We start from the raw sequence: 20,008 nt of genomic DNA, 5'->3' as shown, positions 1-20,008 counted from the left end.
GTAAGCAGTCCTCCCGGGAAATGGGAGGAGGAGGAGGATTGGCTATATCTTGTCCTCGGGCTCAAAAACATCTTAACCCACCGTTTCGTGGAGATAAAGTCGGAACAGACGGGGGGGTGAGGGCTGTCTTGTCTGGAGAGAGCCAAAGCTTGGGATTCAGGGTGGGGAAGGGGAGGGGCTGATGATGACTGTCGGTGCACCCTAGGTGTCGTTTTCAAAGAAGATTAAGCCCTGTCTGTTGTGTGAAGGCATATTCACTGATATCATCTTTGCCTGGGATCCCTGGCTTCAGTGGCCGCCCCTGTGGCTGGAGTTAATGGCTTTCAAAGAGTATCAAGCATGCTTTATGCTTTGGAAGCTTCACGGAAAAAAGGTAATGGGATCAAAAGGAAAAGGAGATGATTCAAAAGGTTTTTGGTGCCGCCGCCTTGGAAAACAGACGTCTTCCATCGCGGTCGCCGTTTCAGATCAGCAGTGTTTGTGTGAGACGTGGTGATGATCAAACGGGCGGTTTATACATGGCGAGGGGAAACAGACCAAAGAAGTAGAAAAGAAAACACATGCTGTTTATGTGATGCAGCTCATCCGAGTGCGCTTGTAGGTGGATGTTGTTTTAATAGGTTTAATGGGTTCACGGTGTGATCGAGCCACGTCTGTCTCAAGATAGTTTTCTGTCCAAGCTTTTAATCGATAATATCGAAATCAGAAATCTGTATTCATTATTATCTAAGATAGGCACAGTCGTTTTTGACTTTATTTGACATGAATATCAAATATATCTCTCGAGACTGCTAAATCTATCTTGTGATATATACACTGTATGTTCAAATGAAAGTGGTTGAGGCCACAATAGTGGGATGTTGAAGTACTATAGTACCCTGGCTTGTTTAATATTGCATGTGTGACCAGCTGTTGGTCAGCCCTAGAAGGCTGCCCAGCGTGTGCTTGGTTCAGCACCGTGTTGACATGACTGGTTCCGTCTGGTACTTGTTGGGTCGGAGGTCTGGTGCAGGAGCAACAAATCAATACAGAATGGTCATTGAATTCCAAGGAGTCAATGGACCTCGGAGTAAATACGATTTAACCTCCTCGTAAAATTAGGGTTGATCATAATTCTCAACGGCTGCGATTGAATAACGTGTCACCGGCAACTGTGAGCACCCCTGGAGACTTTGATCTGGGCGAGGGTAAGGGGGGAATAAAAGAGAAGGGAAAACTCCATCGCTCCTGCAGAGCTGGCTCTATTGAGAATTGACAAAGCACTGGGCTGGGTGGTGTACACTTACACCACCCAGCCGAGTAATCAATGAAAGGTCATTGATTGGCTGATCATCTCATCTCCGGGACCAATGCTTGGTGGCTTTAGCCTTTTAGCCTAGCTCGTTGGCTGCACATTACATGGCCCTGTTGTCCTTCTACTACGGACTTTCCATGGAATCACTCGCTAATTAATCCGAGCTTATTAGGGGATATGTGAGCTCGAACGGAAAACGTGTGACGATAAAAAACAAGGCTTTATTTTTCTCTTTTGTCAGGGCGAGTGACTTTCTGTTGCTCTCGTTGTTATCTGCGAGAACTTGGAATTGGATTTCTGGCCTCCTTCATACTCTTGGTGTACCGGAGACCTCACAGTGGAAGGTTGGAACCTGTAGCGACACAGCCCCCGTAGCACTTTGAGTATGCACTGTTGTTCATCCATAAAACACAGACAAATGAGGAACATACAAATGCTTTCCCCAGAGGAACGTAAATATTATTATTTTTTCCTCCTGCGGGGATGTTCTGCGAGAGCGTTCGCCGAATATGTGATAAGCCGGTGTGTCTGTGTGCCTTCCTTTGCATTTAAGTGTGTAAACGCTCTCATTTATTTTTGTTTTGCATTTTCTACCTCACCGGTTGGCAATTTTACACCACCCATTACGGAATACTTCCTTGCCCTTTTCCAAATTGTAATGACGCCCTCGTGAGCCAATAGTTGCTCTCTCTGAGGCTAGCCTACAGAGCAGCCCAGCCAGCTGACTGTGATTACGACCGACTCTTTCAGCGGGGAATCGTGTCGATGCAGCACAACCATGCGGATGAAATGCCTCTCGTCGATCCCCTATCCATTTAAGGTGGCTGCTTTCTAAAGTTTGCTGTCAAAAGCGCCCGGCAAGTCATTTTCTGTTGTTCTGTCTCCCTCGCAATGATGGTAAAATTACTTCCACATTTTGTGTCAGTGGCACCAGGGAAAAGCTTGCCATAGATCTGAGATAAAAATTGCTTGGATCTCTCTCTCTGTAAGAAAAACGAAAAAACACGCGCTTCTATATATAAACCCCTAACTGCTGTTGCAGCCCTGATTGTCTCATGATACAAAGCGGGACGGTTCCCTGCCTAAGACGATGACAACAAACAAGTAGTGGAAGTAATTCAACAACCTTGTGCTCCCCCCTCGATGCGATGGGTGGTGTTGAGACGTTTTTTCCGGTTGTTTCTCTCTTCTTCCTCTCGTTCCTTCTCTTTCACAAGTTCCACTTTGGGGTTTGCTGTTTTTTCCCTCGCCCCCTGAGAACGAATATTAAAGCAGACCATCTTTTTGGATAAGTTTCACAAGTGGGTTTGTGACTGTATCTTTATCTATATATAGGTGTGTGTGTATATGTATATAAAAAAAGAAGGCTGCCGTGATTGCCCCTCTGCTGCAGTTTTGTAGGTAGGCAAATATAGGACACAGTTGTTGCGGCAACGATGGAGCAGCACATAAAGTGTGTCCTTGTGTCAGCTGACCTTTGTTTCGCTGGGTAAGGGCTCTCTGTCAGACAGCGGTGGGTTCTCGAAGCTAGTGTCACTGATGGATATCTCTCTTTTCGGCTGACTGTTCGCTAAGGTCACGCACAAATCAATATGGGCCTATTTAATTTCTTTTAGTTTTTTTTGTACTTTGATTGCTAGGCAAACAATGTCAGGCCTGCTCTCAGATTCTGTCTGGTCATCGTCGTCGTTTGAACAAGATGAAATACTAGGCCCTACGAGGGACCTGCCCTTGACTAAGCGTGAGTTATTAGGTCAATCTCGAGAAAATGGAGGAAATATCCAGACGGGAAGGGAATAATATGAGAACGTTAGGCCTGGGCATACAAGGCCAGACTCCTCTTTAAGTGTACCCTTTTATAGAAATATATTTATAGAACTGCAACTACATTCAACCACGTTGAATCGTTCAAACATACACCACGTGTGTTTTCTATGTTATAGTGCTAACTACAATAATGCTTCCTGCATTGGTCGTACAATAATACAAACTGTTGTTACATAAAATAGGCTGATCAAGGAATGCACTCTCTAATTATAAACTTTCTCAGGGAAAATACGTATGTGTATAAATATGTGTAAAAAATAGTATCCATTGGTGCCAAGATTGACACTGATACTATGTGTGGGTGTGGGTGTGGGTGTCCTTTGTTGACCTTCTGAAGGCAGGGCATGCTGGAGACAGGGCATACTGGGAGTCTCATTGGCGTGTGTACCGGCTGGTGTGGACCACACATTTGATGAACCAAGGCAATGTTTACTTTCTCTGTCCCTAATAACCGATTCAGTTGGCAACCAATTGACGAAGGGCTGCATTAACATAGCCTGAACACCCTGTATCATGCATTATGTATTTTTACAAATGTAACCTTGATGGCCAAGGGAAGAGGGCATGGCTAAGTCGTTCCATTAGCTTATTCCTAGTGCAAATACCTAGCAAATACCACACATGTAAAACCTATGAATTCACAAATGCATGCGCATACACACAAATGCTCACATTCGCACAGACGCAGAGACACGCACACGCACACAGACACACACACACAGGCATATGCAAACATGCATAAAATGTGCACACACGCACAAACTCAAACATACGCACGCACTCACACACGCATGAAAACACACACAAGCACCCCCACACACACACAGGCAATGGAAACATGCACAGGTTTTAACACACTCGACTCTAATGTGAAGCAAGGCTTTCATTTCCCAACCACAACACTAGAGCACAACAGTACCAGACAGGCAGTGACGACAGAAGGTGGGTTGATGCTGCTGCTGCTGCTGCTGCTGTTGATGTTGTTGTTGGGGCCGTGATGGATAATGTGTTGGTCTCAAGGCCAGAGGTAAATGTAACTATTTGAGCAGCAGCAGGGACCGATCTTGACAGCACTTGTCTGCCAGCGTGCCCACACGCCTGCTGAGGCCCCCCCCCCCCTCACCGCCAGATTTATGTGTTATGATACTGATTCATATTTTGAACCCCCTATTTTCCCCTACCGTGCGATCACAGCGGGCTGCTAACGCTTTTTTTCATCACAATTTATGGTCCACATCATGCCACGGCGCCCGCGCCTCGCGTCCGTGGCGCTCACCTCGGGGGGAACGATGGTGGCAGGGGCGGTGGCGGTGGCGTCGGCGTGCTCGAGCTAGTCGTGCAAATCAGACTTTAGATTAACAATCTCAAATCTCGATGGCAGACGTGCCCAAATATGGGCGAGCAAGGCGTTTTCACTTTCTCTCGCTTCATATTTTTGTTTCGACCAATCATGTCGCTGGAGGATCAGGGGGAGGGGGAGCTGTGAGCGTGTAATTGGCTATCAACAGCGAACACAAACCTCGACTTGCACCAGTAAACTGTGAAAAAAGTTTACGGTAAAGGTTTCAAATCAAAAACCGTGCGGATCAGCCCACTGTAGATACAGACTTATTAAAATCCCCCTTCTCCAAGCCTCATCCGCTGCAGCAAATTAGTTTCGTACTAGAATATCTACGTTACGGATCAGGAGGCAGGATGTAGCTCCACCCCTTTTCAGTGTCTCGGTTCCGGCCCGGGCTCTGGGTTCCGTCTCCTCCCAGGAGTTCTGCTGTAAGGAAGCCCCAACACTGAAGTTATGGCTCGCTGAACTAATTGACAGAATCCACTTTGAGAGGATCCGATACATCACTAAGGACAATCTGAGACTTTTGTAAAGATTTGATAACCTTAGGTGTCTAAATTGCAGGACAGGTCGAGTCTTGAATGCAGTCTGGGGTGGGTTGTTGTGGATAAGGGGATTAAGGATTTTTTTGTTTATATAAAAAAGAAGCACAGTAATAATGACCATTTGGTGGCTTGATATTTTTTACATGACGCTTTATGATTAAAATATTCCGAACAGGAGTTCTGCTGTAACATAGTAGGCCAGCTGGATCTCAGCCTACACTATAGGTAATATTAGGTCGGAGTCAGGCGACTAACTGATGAGCAATACATCAGCAGCATAGTTAGGGCCCTGGCAGTAAATGGGTTTACTGCATGTCCCCTGCTCTGTGAAGGAGGTATATGGCTTTCGGTTGTCTTTTTTTCTCCCCTTCCTTTGAAGCATGAGCAGATGTTTACAATGGGCTTTTTATAGATGGAAATTTATTTGAGATGATGCCGGTGCTTAACATATTACAAGCTGGTTTAATGCACTGCGCGGAGACCAAGGGATCTTCCTGATTTCAATTTTTTTGTTCAGAATGGATGGCTTACAGGGAGGAGAGCCAAATACAAAGCTGGGGATAGACAGAGCGAAGACAGGGGAGGTTGGTGCGAGAGAGAGAGAGAGTGAGCGAGAGAGCGAGCGAGAGAGTAAAACGATGAAGCGATTGTGAACGATTGTGAGAATGCGCAGTTGAATGGGCAGTGAATGAAAGGGACACGCCGGGGACTCTAAATTGGCATGTGTCTGTCTTACCCAGTTAAAGCAGACTTGTTTAATTCCAAATTCCTCATTGTGCTTCCAGGAGGTGCGTTTGCTGGGTTAGCTTTGTAGTGGCTTAGCTCCTCATGTGTGGGGAATACATTTTTACTTTCCAAAAACAGTTGAATATGTGTTCAAGATTGATTTTACAAGATTGTAGTTTGTCTACAAATACACAGATAATGAGGCACTATTTCCAGCTCTTTGATTATTGGGGTACCTGTGATGCGCTGCTGACAGGTTACCCCATGTAGACAACCAAGACAGAAGCAGAAATGATAGAATTGTGCCAGCGGCGCAAACTACAATTTTGTTACGTTGGTACTAGCGCTTATTTTGTAAACAAAACGACTATTCTGGACACACTGGAAAACTTTGGAGAGTAATGTAAAGATAGTTCCCCTCACATGAACAGGAGCGAGGCTACTGTAACTCTGCCAGTCAATGTAAGTGGCTATCAGAGAGCAGATGCTAACCCAGTGAGCTCCCCTCTTGGACGCACAATGAGGAACTTGGAATCAAACAACTGGTCTGAATCTGGTCTGAATGGGTAAGACCGGCTAATGGCAGTTTACAGACACCCCATTGTCACCCTTTAAGGTACATAAGAGAAAAAGGGAAACTTGGTTAGAGAGATGTAACAAAATGATAGATTGTTATTAGAGAGAGAGCGACAGAGAGTTAGAGAGAGAGAGAGAATAGCAAAGAGCTTGTGTTCCATCAACCTCCAGGACATCAGAACTATCAGCCGCACACAAACATCACTATCAAGTAGCTCACACAACCCACTCTGAACAAGGCCCATTATTCATTGAGTGCATGACACGCAACGATATATCAGGGAAAAACACAACACTTCAAAGTTGTCCTTCCTCCCCATTGGTTATAAAGCCTGGCAGAATTCTTTGATTCTGCAATCTTTCTCCAAGGCCCGCAGAAATGTGCGCCTAATTGGGGATGGGGTTTGCGTCAGCCATCAGCACAGGTGTTGACAGCTGGTGTTTTTAGTCCGATTTAATAGCCATGATAGGAGCCAGCATTACTATTCATAGACTGCTGTTAAGTAGGCTATGTATGCTTCCTGCTCCGCGCTTAGAAGGGTTCACTCGATGAAGTGGGTCACAGTCATCTTGGCAACACAGGCTTTCAAAATGGCCCTAATGGAATCCAAAATCCATGATTGTATGGATTGTAATAAATATAACCTGATTTAAACTCTTGCAGAAGAAACGACTCGCTTTCTATTATGCAATTTCAGGTATCGCTTCTGGTACAGAGCTTTCAGCGGTAGGGGGTGCGGTTTGTCCCCTGTAGCCGAGTTATGATCGTGAGATTTGTCGATAAAAAACTGGGAAATTTGTAATTTGGCAGGCCATATAAGTATAACTAATGTCAAATGTAATTATTTCACAAAAAAAAAGGGACATTTATATTTGTCCTATTATCATGCTAAATTTGAGTACTGTAGTAAAGGATTTTGATTTTACTGGGCTCCTCCAGAATGGGACATAGGGTTGGGGTTGTTGGGCTTATTGTAAGGTTTGCAGATAAAATACATGGCCTGGTGCTCCATGTTGCCATGCAGGAGATCTCATTGAATGTGTGTGATGGCTGGTTTAACCTGTGCACACTGATTGCACAACGTGCAACAGGTGTGCAGGCTCACCCAGCCCCAGACTCCAAACAGACTCGGCCAGGTAAGGCTGCTTCAACAAGCCATCGTCCGCACACACACAAACACACTACTATATAAGGGTATCTTTCTATACGATTCTATTCACTCCTGCCTCTGGTATAAAGTCGATAGATAGACACCCTGTGTAGTGAGGTCAGTCAAGACCAATCAGATCGACACAAGACTAATTACCAACAAGTTTCTTGGAATTAATATACATCAGCAGGCTAGAATCTTGGCCATTCCAGAATCGATTTTAATACATTCGATAAAAATCCTATTTTTTATAAATGGGGACATTCCCGGGGACAGCTCCAGCCAGGACAGGAACAGGCATCCAGAAAGAGGGAATGTCCCCCGGAAGACGGAATGCCCCAGAAACAGGGAATGTCCCCCCGGAAAACTGTGAATGTCCCCGGAAAAACGGAATGGCCTCGGGAAACAGGGAATGACTTCGGGAGGTAGTGACCCCGGAAAACTGGGAATGTCCCACGGGAACAGGTATCTCTCATAAGACTCAATGTTCAGCGTTGAGTCTTAGGCCCCGTTTACACGAAGACGCTTGCGGGTGAAAACAACAAAATATTTTATCGGAAGTCAAGGTTCAAGGTTCAAGGTTCAAGGTTGCTTTATTCATACCCGTGGGTAAATTTGGTTTGCAGGGCAAGAAAAGTGTGTTCACACAATTAGCATACACAAGGAAACAGGGAAGACGGTGACAGCGTTTTTAGGGCATGAAAACGCATAAATCTGAAACCACCCTCCAGAGTGGAAAAGTTGAATACGCTCCGCCGTAGCGTTTCCGTCTACACTGCCAAGATGCAAAACACTGCTCAGATCTGCTCACGTCGCGTACGTATTTACGTCATATACATGTGCCAGTACAAGTAAATAAACAAACATGTCCGATTATTTCCATGCGTCGGACCTTCAAGCTGCTCTGGCAGCTCTAACAAGCGTACAGGACTGTTTCCACGAAATGTACAGGATATGTACAGATAGTGTTACTGAACAGAGAAGGATCTTTTTGTTTTTTGCGGCACGGATAAGAGAAGAAGGAAGATTCTACGCATGCGCTCAGACATGGCGGTGTTGTGTGATAGTGTATCACAGCACCACCTAGCCGCCTGGCATGCATACCCAATCGAATTCCCCACACTTTTGCGTCACCGTATGCACGCAGATGTCCTCCCGAAAACTATCGTCTAAACGCGGAATAAAAAGTGAAGACGTGACGCCACTTTTGCGTCTTCTGGTCAGACCGTCATCGTGTAAACGTAGCCTTATGCGAGGCAGAGGGTGTATTTTAGATAATTAACCTATTACAACAAAGCTTTGTGCGGGGGGTAAAAGCTCTTGTTGTGGTTTGCAAACACAATGTCAGAATGATTTTAAAGCATTCTTTTATTTTCCAACTTGATGTGTAAGTGCTGCATCAGGTCCGCTTCACTGCTGTCTTGATGAGATGACTCAAACATCCACGGGGTCAGAAGCTAATTACACTAAAGGGAAACAGAAACCGGCATTCTTAATTAAGTCTGCTCTTCATTAAGCGATGTGCGACATCATCACAAAGAAATGCAATCATAGTTGTTATAAGTAATTAGATGCGTTTGCGATGGTTAAAAAGGGCAGGTGTCAGGCATGCTAATTTAAAACACAAAGAATAGTAGCCATATAACAAAGGCCTACTGTACATTGGGGAAGGAGCTAGTGGCCAGCTGTTGATTTGGCCCGGCATTTGTCTCGTGCCCCATGAGACACTTTTCCACTCGTCCACCTGTGGTTTATAGTTCAGTTCTGTGGACATAGACTTCTCTCTCGCTCACTCTCTCTACCTCGCGCTCTCTACCTCTTCCTGGCTCTCTACCTCTCCATCTTCATATCTATCTACCGTTCTATCTCATATTAATGTCTGCAAGTACAAAGCAAAGCAGTTCTTCCCTAAAGCCCTTTGCATTGCTATTTTCTGTAGCTGGTCCCTTTCACCCTAAAATTGTACTATTAAGGTATTTTGGTAAACACAGCCTGATTGATATCAGTCTTCATTAACCTTGCTACCTTGAACACTATAGGATATAATGGAATCAGTGGTCAACCGTTTATGAGATGATTCAGCTACATAATTACCTCTGCTACTTTAATAGCATCTGTAACGCCATAGAAGAGTGACCCTTCTTTCTGAAGGGCCAGATCTTAGGAGGTGGATAGTGGAAAAACCTACAAGTATATACAGGGGCAGCATGTGATTCAGAAAGTAGAGCGGGTTGGCTGTTAACTGGAAGGTTCCTAGTTCGATCCCCGGAGTGTTGAGGTGTCCTTGAGCAAGACGCCTCACCCTAACTGCAGGCGAGCTGGCTGTTGCCTTGCATGGCTGACAACGCTGTTGGTGTGTGAATGTGTGTATGAACGTGTGATTGTTTGCTTTGAGTGGCCACTGATTAGAAAAGTGCTATATAAATGCAGTAAAGGTGGTATGTTTGCAAGGCTATAATGTGGTTCAAATCGTTTTGGAAAAAGCATGCGTACTCCTTCATCTTGCTAAAGTGTCCAGTATCCCCAAGTCTCCGCTGTTCACGACTAAAGCTCACTGTGTTGTTTTCTCTCCCCTCTCCCCAGGGTTCATCCATACGTGTGGCGGCACTTTAAAGGGGAGGAACGGGACGATAGAGAGCCCAGGTTTTCCGTACGGATATCCCAACGGAGCCAACTGTACCTGGGTGATTGTGGCCGAGGAGAGGAACAGGATCCATATAGTTTTTCAATCTTTTGCGGTGGAGGAGGAATATGACTTTTTATCTTTGTACGACGGGCACCCGCACCCCGTCAACTTCAGGACAAGGTGAGGACGAGCGGCTCATCCACATTTTAAGCACACTTTTCAGGAGATACTGTAGAAAGGGCGTATATTAAAGGGGGTTTCAGCAGTGAGCTCTGACTATAAGTTAATATTTTATGTCGACGTTGGGTTGGATGCGTGTATCTTATCGCGTCAGAAAAGTGCCCGTAGTCACAGAAGCGAGCATTAGGATGCAGAAAAGGATGTCTGTGCTCAACTGGGGTCTTATTGGATTAGAGGAGATTCTTGCTTTTGCATTAAGGGTTTCTAAACAAAGTCACTTTGTTTTTAATGTCTAATGAAATGCAAATGAGGTTCTTATGCTTAACAATTCGATTATGCTTAATCACGAAATCAATCCAGTGCACATTTTTTGCAAAAAATTAAAGACTGAGTCATGTGGTTTGTTCTGAGTATAAGTAGAGGTCGTTATAGTTTTGAATCAGATATGATTGCTTCAAAGACAATTATTTTAATGACAAATACAGCGCAAATTCTTAGAAAAGTCCTGTATAATCTAACCAGAACCCAAAGCAACACTACTAAACTATTTTGGTAATTTTTGTGCATCACATTGCTTTTTGCAATCACTTTTTACGCCCTAGGATTTAGTTCTTTTCTCAGAAGTGCATCTGAAATGCACCGTGTGAGAGTCAGATTAACATATAAAATGTAAGATTCAGGATTCAATTTGGCCTACTTTATTCTGTGTTTAGCCGCTAAATTAGCTTTTTTGATTCCTACACTTTTGGGTCTGTTGCGGCATTTGGATGAATAAATTGGGAATTATTACCTGCACACAGCAAATATTTTACAGTGTGGTGGCACATATTCCACAGATGGCATTGAACAGATGTTATTAAAAAAAACTTTAAATTCATAATGGTGAAATGTATTCCATCTTATGACAAATCCAGCGGACTCTGAGATCGGCTTTCATTATCGGTCTGTTTTTCAGCTGTTGATTTCCGTCGTTGTTAGTTTTCCAAGCTTTTTTAATTAATTTATATATTCACCAGTGGGACATTGTCATATTATTGGCTGTAGTTGTTGACCCCTTGTCAAGTTGCTGCCAGGAGCTACAGCTGGTTCCAAACATTGAACAACAATTCGTTTTTGTGCGGAATTTTTTGCTTTGGGTTCATCTTGGCACATTACATCATTGGCAATTTTTTTAAATGCCTGATTGGGAGAATCCCAAATAACAATTAAATATATGAGCTTGTCTGTATATTTTATAATTGTATTAACTGTTAAATTACAGTCTTACATGATAGACTTCAATTGTGTATGAAGAGTAATGTAATGTTCAAATATTGTTTGAACATTATGTCTACAAACATTTTGCACTGTACACTAATTACAGGCCTACAGTATAAATAATGTGGCCTCCACATGCTACAGTTGTGCATTGAAACGTAAAAAAAAATAAGCATTTCAAAAATAACAACGCAACAGAGACTTATAACGATGAGGTCATTGTTGTTTTTGCCGGTGAATCGGAGCATGATGTTGCTGCGTTGACAGCCAGCGACAGCAATGCCAACTCTTCCCGCGCGGATAAAGTGGCTCCATACGATGAAAACAAACGTAGAAATGCTCTTCACACATCATTACAAGGAAGATGCCTGCTAAGTCTGATGTTGGCACCAGGCGCACACAGTTGTAATTTTTTTTAAAAGTGCCTTAAAGAGCGAGCCTCTTGAGATGAACCAGATCGTTTTGGGTGGTTGTCTGTAGAAACAGCGGCGCATTTAGGCTACTTTGAAGTACAAAATTAAAACAAATGCATAAAACATGAGAGGACATGGGAAAGCTCTCTCCCGTCCCCTTCCTTATCCGAGTTTCTGTTGCATACAATCCTTCAGTGGCTTTTCTGTCACCTTCCCTTCCCAGCCCTAAGAGGTGCTGAAGGGGGCCCATCTCTACAGGAGACACCTGATAAAGGGAATGGGGAGGTCATCCATTGATCCCTTATTTTACTCAATACGTCACGCCATCGTACGCTTTCAACTAGGATTACACTAAAAAGGGCATGCAGAGAGTTTCCCCTTTCCTGTGTTTTCGATTGTTAACCTAACTATTTTACAAATTGTTAGCCTCGTAATTGCCAAAGTCATATTTCGACCAAATTGTGATATCTAGTGATTTTTACATTCCATAATCACTATCTGCAAAAAGGCCCTAGTCAAATAGATGACATGGGCATTTTTGAGGCTAAATAAAAGATCAATCTTAAAATAGGGCCAATATGCTATGAGGCTAACAAAACATGGTTCCTTGAATAGTCTCACTAAACACATAAGAATGTCGGTGAGTTAAGATGACCTTTAAACCATTGCTTGTAGCTGAGAAAGTGATGTGGGGCATTTGCTTAAATATTGATCAACTGAAGTAATACTGTGGCTGAAAACATGCTTCTCATGGATTTATTCTTCACAACGAAGAGAAGGCATAGAGAGTGCCGTGTATGCTGAGAGGAGAAAAATTAAGGCCCTGGGGTTCTATTTATTTCTGCACTCGATCCGACGCCTCCATACTGCATACATTGTTGATTCAATAACTCTTTAGTTTTTCTTTTGATTCCAAAGTTTGCCATCAGCCGGGAATGTAACCACCACCCGACACTGCTGTTGCGTTAAGCCAGAAAATAATAATTCTGTGACCGAATCCTCCCGGCGGAGCGGACCATATGCTGCTGCTCTTACACAAGACGTTCCCTCCATAACTCTAATTACTCAGGAGCTCAAACCGCCACATAAACCACCCCCCCCCCCCCCCCCCCCCCCCCCCCCTTTTCTGACATGCTTATTGCGCAAGACATAGCACAGATCTCCATGGTTCGACTTCAAAGAGCGGCGTCTCCACCTTATGAAGTCAGGCTCTTTTGTTTTGTTTTTTCCGCCAAGGGACGGTATCTTATGTGTATTTCATGCCTTCCAGACTAGACGTTTCTCCAGGATTAAGAAGAAATGTGACATCTGAGTGTTATGTTGGACATTGCTGCAGCAATGCATGTTATGTTACGTATGTTTACGACATGGATGCATTCGAATTGGTTTTGCCCTCTTGATGTGAGTCGCGCATGCGTGAGTTAGTTGGTTGAATAAATGGAGTAGGAAGCTCCGACTAGAGCTCGGGGACATCGCGTCTTTGTTCATACATAACACTGAGTCAGATTCTTTTTTCAGAAGCTGATTGTGAATAGAAACCTTGATAGAGATTAAAGGGTTCCTTCATTTATGAATCCCTTTTGATTAATAATGAGGTGAATTCAGAAAGGAAACAGACAAAAGGTTTCTTTTACATAAAGAATCGACGCACTCATGATTAGTGTGTCCCTCCATTGATCTACTAATTCTCTTTGCTCTCTGAAACCCTCCCATCAACATCGGTTCTTCAGGGCTGTGCTTATTGTAACATCTAGCAAGTCCACCCCATGATTAGAAAGGGTTGGTAGCAGGCAGCACTCATTATTATTTTGATTAAATATTATATAGGAAGTAAAGCTGGAGCACGTTGAATTACAAAGAAGTATTCACAGAAGAAATCGTTTTATTATGTATCGTTATTGTTGCTGTTTGCGCTGATCAATGAGTGTAGATTTGTCCTAATTGAATGTTGGGATGATGAGGGTAATTATGTTTTCAGTGTATCTTTAATCAATGTGTAGGGCTATGCTAAAAGAGATGGCGGGGGTTAGGGCTGATGCATTTTGGTCATCCACAAACATAAACAACGTTTTTCTTACCATTGATTGTAACATCATAATTAAAGTATGCCTTCGCTGTTACGTTAAACAAATACCCTTTTGGATTTCAGTGCGAGTAGCTGTGAAATGATTGGTTACAAAGACTCTTTGTGGTAATCTTAACAAAATGGAAAGTGAATATATTTAATCTTAAATAAAATCGACCGCTAACTGAGGCCTTCTCTACTTAAGTTATTGAGAGATCAGAAAGGATTGAGAAAACGAAATTACACTTAAGTTAAATTGTGTCTGGTCACATATAGATGTAGGAAGACTTAGCTAGCCTGACCTTAATGAATCAATGGCTTTGTGATTCGGCTTCTGTTCCGAAGAGGTTAATGTTACTTCTGTAGTATGAGTAACATGCTATAAATCCTCTCAAATCTGATCTAATTTGCCAATCTAAGTAATATGGATAAGATTGATTGAAAATATTTAACAAACCCAAGGCGGATACAAAGAAGGGGATTCAATCTGGTTCAGTTCAATATAGTTCAACATTAAGTTGTGGGCGTATTGCCTAAAAGTTGAGAGAGCCGAGAGTGTGAATCATCCTTATTCTGCACACCTGTCTCACGACGAGCGCAGAGCACTAATGGCGAGGAACAGATGAACACAAATGGCTTTTTTTCGCTCAAACCAAAACCCCACTGGTCATGCTCGTCATCCATCTAGGGAATCGTAGGAGGAAGAAGACGTCGTGAAACACCACCTACATGGCTCCTCTCAATGCTCTCTGCTTTAGCAATTATCTTTGGTGGTTTTGGGCAGAAGAACACCCTCTACTTATACCTCGTTTTCTGTGGGAAAGACTGTGGGACAGACTTAATTGATTGGAAAATGCGACCTTTCATCCTGCAGTTATTAAAATCAATGCCTGACCGGCGGTGGCGGTGTGATGGGGGCGTGATGTAATGACTGGGGCCACGCCCGTGCTAAAGAAGTCGATTAATCACTCCCTGCCGGCGTTTTCTTTCTTCCTGCTTGTTCTCCTTTGTCTTGACGAGAGCCAGACAAGCGGGGTAGCACAAGTGTTATTCTTAGACCGGGATCTAACCGCGACGCGGACGCAAGAAAGAACACTTGGATTGTGATTTACAAGTTGGAGTGAGATCAATCCTCCACCGCAGCACTCTGCTGCTCCTCTCTCCCTCTAGCTGGTGCTGTCCGCCCCCGTCCCCCCTGAGGAGGGCGGGTTACAGAGGGCCTCGCATGGGCATAGCCGTGGTTGTGACTTAACATGGGCACAGCCACAGGGGGGAGGGAGGGAGAGAGGGAGGGAGAGAGAGGGGGGGGGGGGGGGGGCGCGAAGTGAGAGGGAGAGAGAGAGAGAGAGAGAGAGAGAGAGAGAGAGAGAGAGAGAGAGAGAGAGAGAGAGACGGGGTAGATAGATGGAGACAGACAGACAATGAGTCAGCCAAATTGAAGTATATCATGCCTGTTTCGCTTCTCCCTCACAACGGCAGAGATGTGACACACTAATCAGAGGGGGCTGGTAGGCAGGGCGAGTTGGGTGGGGAGACCGGCGGGGGGGGGGACACCTTCGGGGTGGTGGGGGGTGCTGATGTTCAGGTGGGCTTTGTGTTCAGGTGGGCAAGGCGAGGCTGCATCTCGCCAGGCAATCAGCGAGATTCGGGGCGCTTCACTCAAGCCGCGGCGACGTCGAGTTCCTTTTTCCATCCGTGGGCCGGGGACAGGAGATGTGTATTGGGTGGGGGGGGGGGGGGGGGGGGGGGAGGGGGGGATCAGGATCTAGTGTTTCTGCATGCATTGCTCTCGGTGTCGGCTCTGTACTCTCGTTTCCACGGTGAAAGACAGGATTGGGAGACTGCGGTACTACACGGTGCACCCTGGGTTCACCTGAGGGCGACGGAGCAAACACGTTTCTAACTCGCAGCGAAGAGTTAACATAACTTGGTGGTTTGATGCCGTAGTGGGGGAAACAAAGAATAATGTTTGGTTAGCACACCGGTTACCAACAGTAATTAATCATTCTCTGGACCCAGAGAGCGGAGTTAATTGGCTTTAATTAAAAATGAAGGAATATTGGACTCGTTGTGTTTTTTTCACCCATCAACGTTGGTCATTTTCCCTTTTGTTTCGTGAGCTTTGATCAAATTTATCTACAGCTACAAAAGTTTGTGTTTTATGAAGGCCAGAGGCAAGGCAACCCTGCTTCTTCTACTGACACAAAAATACATTTCTGAGTGTGGTTTTGATCAGGTTCCCAAAACGTCCAGGGCTGATAATAATACTGTAAAGGCCTTTGAAAGACTCCTCTGCCATACAGTGCATTGCGCTTTGTGCAAATTAAAAAAATGTTTGGTTGTGCAAACAAATTGCTTGTAGACAATTGTCCTATTGTCAATGTGGTTTGTTGTGTAGACTGTAGACATTTCAATATATATAACAATGTCAATGTAGGGAATGTCGAAAATTCATGGTTGACCCAGAAATGGTTTCTGGATAAGCTAGTTCACACATTCCATCTTATCTCTCCCAATGCCCCCGAGCACGGCTGTATTTCACAGGAATTATATCCATTGGCTAAATTTGAGACCCATAAACCCTTGAGCCGCACTATGGCAAATCTGAGAAGTCTGGAGCCTTGAAGTATTCTAACTCTAGGTCTGCAACTGCTGTTGCCAATGGTTATGCTGAATGCCAAAGTCTGGATCCGATTCTTCAATGCTAGGCTGATTGTTAATAAGTATAAGGCAAAAGTCAAGGTTTAAACAGGCATATTGTGACCCTGTCTACATGGTAAACCACATAAACATGAAAACTGAAAATGTTGTAGTGTACAGTTTCTGTTTTTGGAAAAAAGCATGCATTGCATACACAAAAGTCATTCTCTTCAATAATATGAACCAACAAAAGGGAAATCCACACACTGCATTCTGACTGTGTTGCTTATTGTCTGAATGCCTAAAAAGTATTATCGTATACATTCTGTGTGCAAAAGTCCTGTTATGGAGACATGTCCAGCTATACTTTTGCTCCATCCACGCCTGTACCAGGTTTTTTCAGTTTCACCTCTTGGTGTTACTTAATAGCAAATCCATCCTTAGCTGTCCATCTCTGATTTAAAAAAACATTAAATTGAAAATGCACCATCACAATGAATTAGTCCTGACTGCTCTGTGGCAGGTGCTGGGGGAGCTGAAAGGAGAGTGGTCAGAGTTTGGTTCGGCTTTTCTTTGTTAAGCTATCCTGCTTAGGCTGAATGTTGAAGGAACTAAGGAGCACTTTATCGTCGCTTTGAGTGGGCTCCGTATTGCTATCACAGGGTTTTTGTTCAATTCTTTAGAGCCGAAAATTAGATTTTCTCCCAGGGCTTGGGTGTTGCTTTCCTGTATAGTGGGGGCTTTGAGGTAGTTTGGAAACATGCTCAGCAGCAGAGTCTGATTGGGATATCATTTATCGACAGTTTTGTGTCTGAGAAGACAGATTCACAATATGCTGCTACTGCCAAAGCAGAACTGATTTTGTGTTCCTTTTCTCTATATTTTTGTCACAGTTTGGTCGGCAATCTCCTGTTCTCCCTCTTGGTTCAGAATAGCATTTGGTAAAACACAGCATGATCTTAAATTGGATCGCTGCCGATCTGTCGTTTTTCACAACAACGCTGGAAAAACGGATTGAATAATCTTCCGGCCTCTTCGGAAATATAGCGATGGAAGTCATATATCCTTCCTTCTCCCTCCGTGCAGCTGTGTTGCCATAAAGCAATTCAACACAACCCCACTGGTGTTAGGATCACAAAGCCACAACGAGGATGGGAGCCATCTGGGCATGGGACCAGTCAACTGATATTAATTCACCGCTAGACAACCTGGAATAAAAATGGATGCGATAAGATCCCGCTAACAATGTAAAGTGAGGACACCGGTGCCAAGTTAGAGCGGGGTCGGGAAGTCGGCATCACTTTACAACCTTGGGTACTGTTGCCACTGATCCCCAATACCGCCAAACTTGCAAACCAAGCAAGCAGTTGAACAGGTAGAGCTGTGGTTCTCAAATGGGGGTACGCACACCCCTAGGGGTACTTTGAAGTACTGCAGGGGTTACACAGAAAATAATAAATAATATATATATCGATTTTATTTTATATAAGGAACCCCTTTATTTAACAGTTAACAGTTGCATGAAACCCATGCCCATGTTTCTCACTGAATTGTGAGCATTTGCACCCTTTAAATGTTTGCCAAATAGCAACCACATACATTATTTATGTTAATTTCATTATTTTTTCTCCTGGTACTCTAGAAAGAGTTTGAGAACCACTGAGGCAGAGGAACGCCACAAAACACATACGGCAGAAAGAACACGGACTTCGCATCTAGCGTTAACGTACAAGAAAAATACCTGCGTTTGTCAGCAGCGGCCTGACTTTATAATGACATAAGAAATGTGTTATTTGTACAAAATACTGCCAATACAACGGTGTAGCAGGAGAAGTGTTGTGGGGATGTTTAAAAACCATTGCGCCCACCCTATCTTGTTGCTTTTTTTATGGCATTGTCATTCCCTGGAGGTGTCATGATGAATTTCTTGGGCACAAACCAGAAAACAATGTGCTAGTTTTAGTAACTTTTTTTATTTCCCTCCCACACACACACACACACACACACACACACACACACACACACACACACACACACACACACACACACACACACACACACACACACACACACACACACACACACACACACACACATTCTCAAACACACACACTCAACAAACCCCACTGCCCCTTCTGCCCCTCCTCCAGAAGATCTATTTCTCTTTCACATTTTCACTTTACTTTAACCTTTTCCGTCGCAACATCAACTTACTTTTGCTCCCCGAAACATCTCTTCTGCCCCTCGCTGTCTGTGACGCTGCTGCTGGCTTAACAGCCATACATCTTAAGGTGGTGGGTGCATCATGTTGGAAAAAAGAGGGCCGGGCGGGGTTGTTAATTACATTCTTTTTAATGCATTCTATGCCGCCACCATCACTGTTATTTGGTGTCGTATTTTAACGACTGCAGTCCCCCCCTCTAGGCGGTTTGACCTCTCCTCTGTCTCTGTGTACGCTGTTGGTCCGCTGCCACTAAGTGTTCTACAGCCACCAACTGCTCTAGTCAGCCCTAATTAGTTCCCCGGGGAACACCAACACCACACACTACCAGCGTTGGGGACTAGACGTTTTTGAGAGGCAGTGGTCACATGGTAGAGTATGTAGCGTCATGTATATATATGTACAAATTAAATTCTAGTATCAAACATCTCCCATCTGGGACTCAAAAAGTACATCTTATCTTATATATATGTATATATATTTTTTGCCTGTATATATCACTTTAAAATAGACATGTGCATTCTTGCCCTTGGAGCAGCAATGAACACAGCGCGATTTGTTATGGCTTGACTAGGCAGCGATGGAATAAAGGCTAGAAATAATATGAGCCGTCTATGAAGAGATTGGGTAATACTGACCAGATTAATTGTGTTCCTGTCCACCAGCATTTCTAGACTGTTCAGTGGTATGGCTAACCAGCAGAGAAATATATGGATAAAATTACCACCCCCTAATAAAATACGTTGCACAGCAACAAAATCAACACCCATCTAGTGCGTTCCTATTATGACGTTAATCCAGCGATATGTTTCCCTTTTAATGTCAGATCTTTTGAAAAAAAGATATACATTAATAAAACAGCATGACATATATTCTTATTTAATGTACTAGACATTGTGACTGTGTTGTCGATGACTTAAGTTTAAGCAAACCAACAACAAGTTTCCTCAGATAACCATTCAATATTCTAGCATTCAAACCCTCCCATCTCAGGCTTAAAAAGTACATCTTATCTTACGTCAGAGAATTTCTACTGTATTAGAAAAGCTGATCATCAGGGGCAAGTGCAAAGAGTGGCAATAACTTCTTGGGACGTTAATGTCAAACCAGCAGGGTTTCGCCGTAGAAAACCACATTTTAAAAGT

At 43.8% G+C, this 20,008-nt stretch overlaps 1 protein-coding gene across 1 annotated transcript in view; it reads left to right on the top strand.

Annotated features, from left to right (window-relative positions):
- Positions 1–7,227: 7,227 nt before the first annotated feature.
- Positions 7,228–20,008, top strand: part of LOC130392233 (CUB and sushi domain-containing protein 3-like) — a 232,674-nt gene continuing 219,893 nt past the window's right edge. Inside the window, 2 exon segments of the mRNA XM_056602701.1 lie at positions 7,228–7,447; positions 10,045–10,267. Coding sequence (XP_056458676.1) covers positions 7,252–7,447; positions 10,045–10,267 — 419 coding nt within the window. The 5' untranslated portion in view covers positions 7,228–7,251.

This window comes from Gadus chalcogrammus, chromosome 11 (genome assembly GCF_026213295.1).
Source record: "Gadus chalcogrammus isolate NIFS_2021 chromosome 11, NIFS_Gcha_1.0, whole genome shotgun sequence".
NCBI lineage: Eukaryota > Metazoa > Chordata > Actinopteri > Gadiformes > Gadidae > Gadus > Gadus chalcogrammus.
Note: the sequence above shows the minus strand (reverse complement) of the source record. Positions and strands in the feature narration are given on the sequence as shown.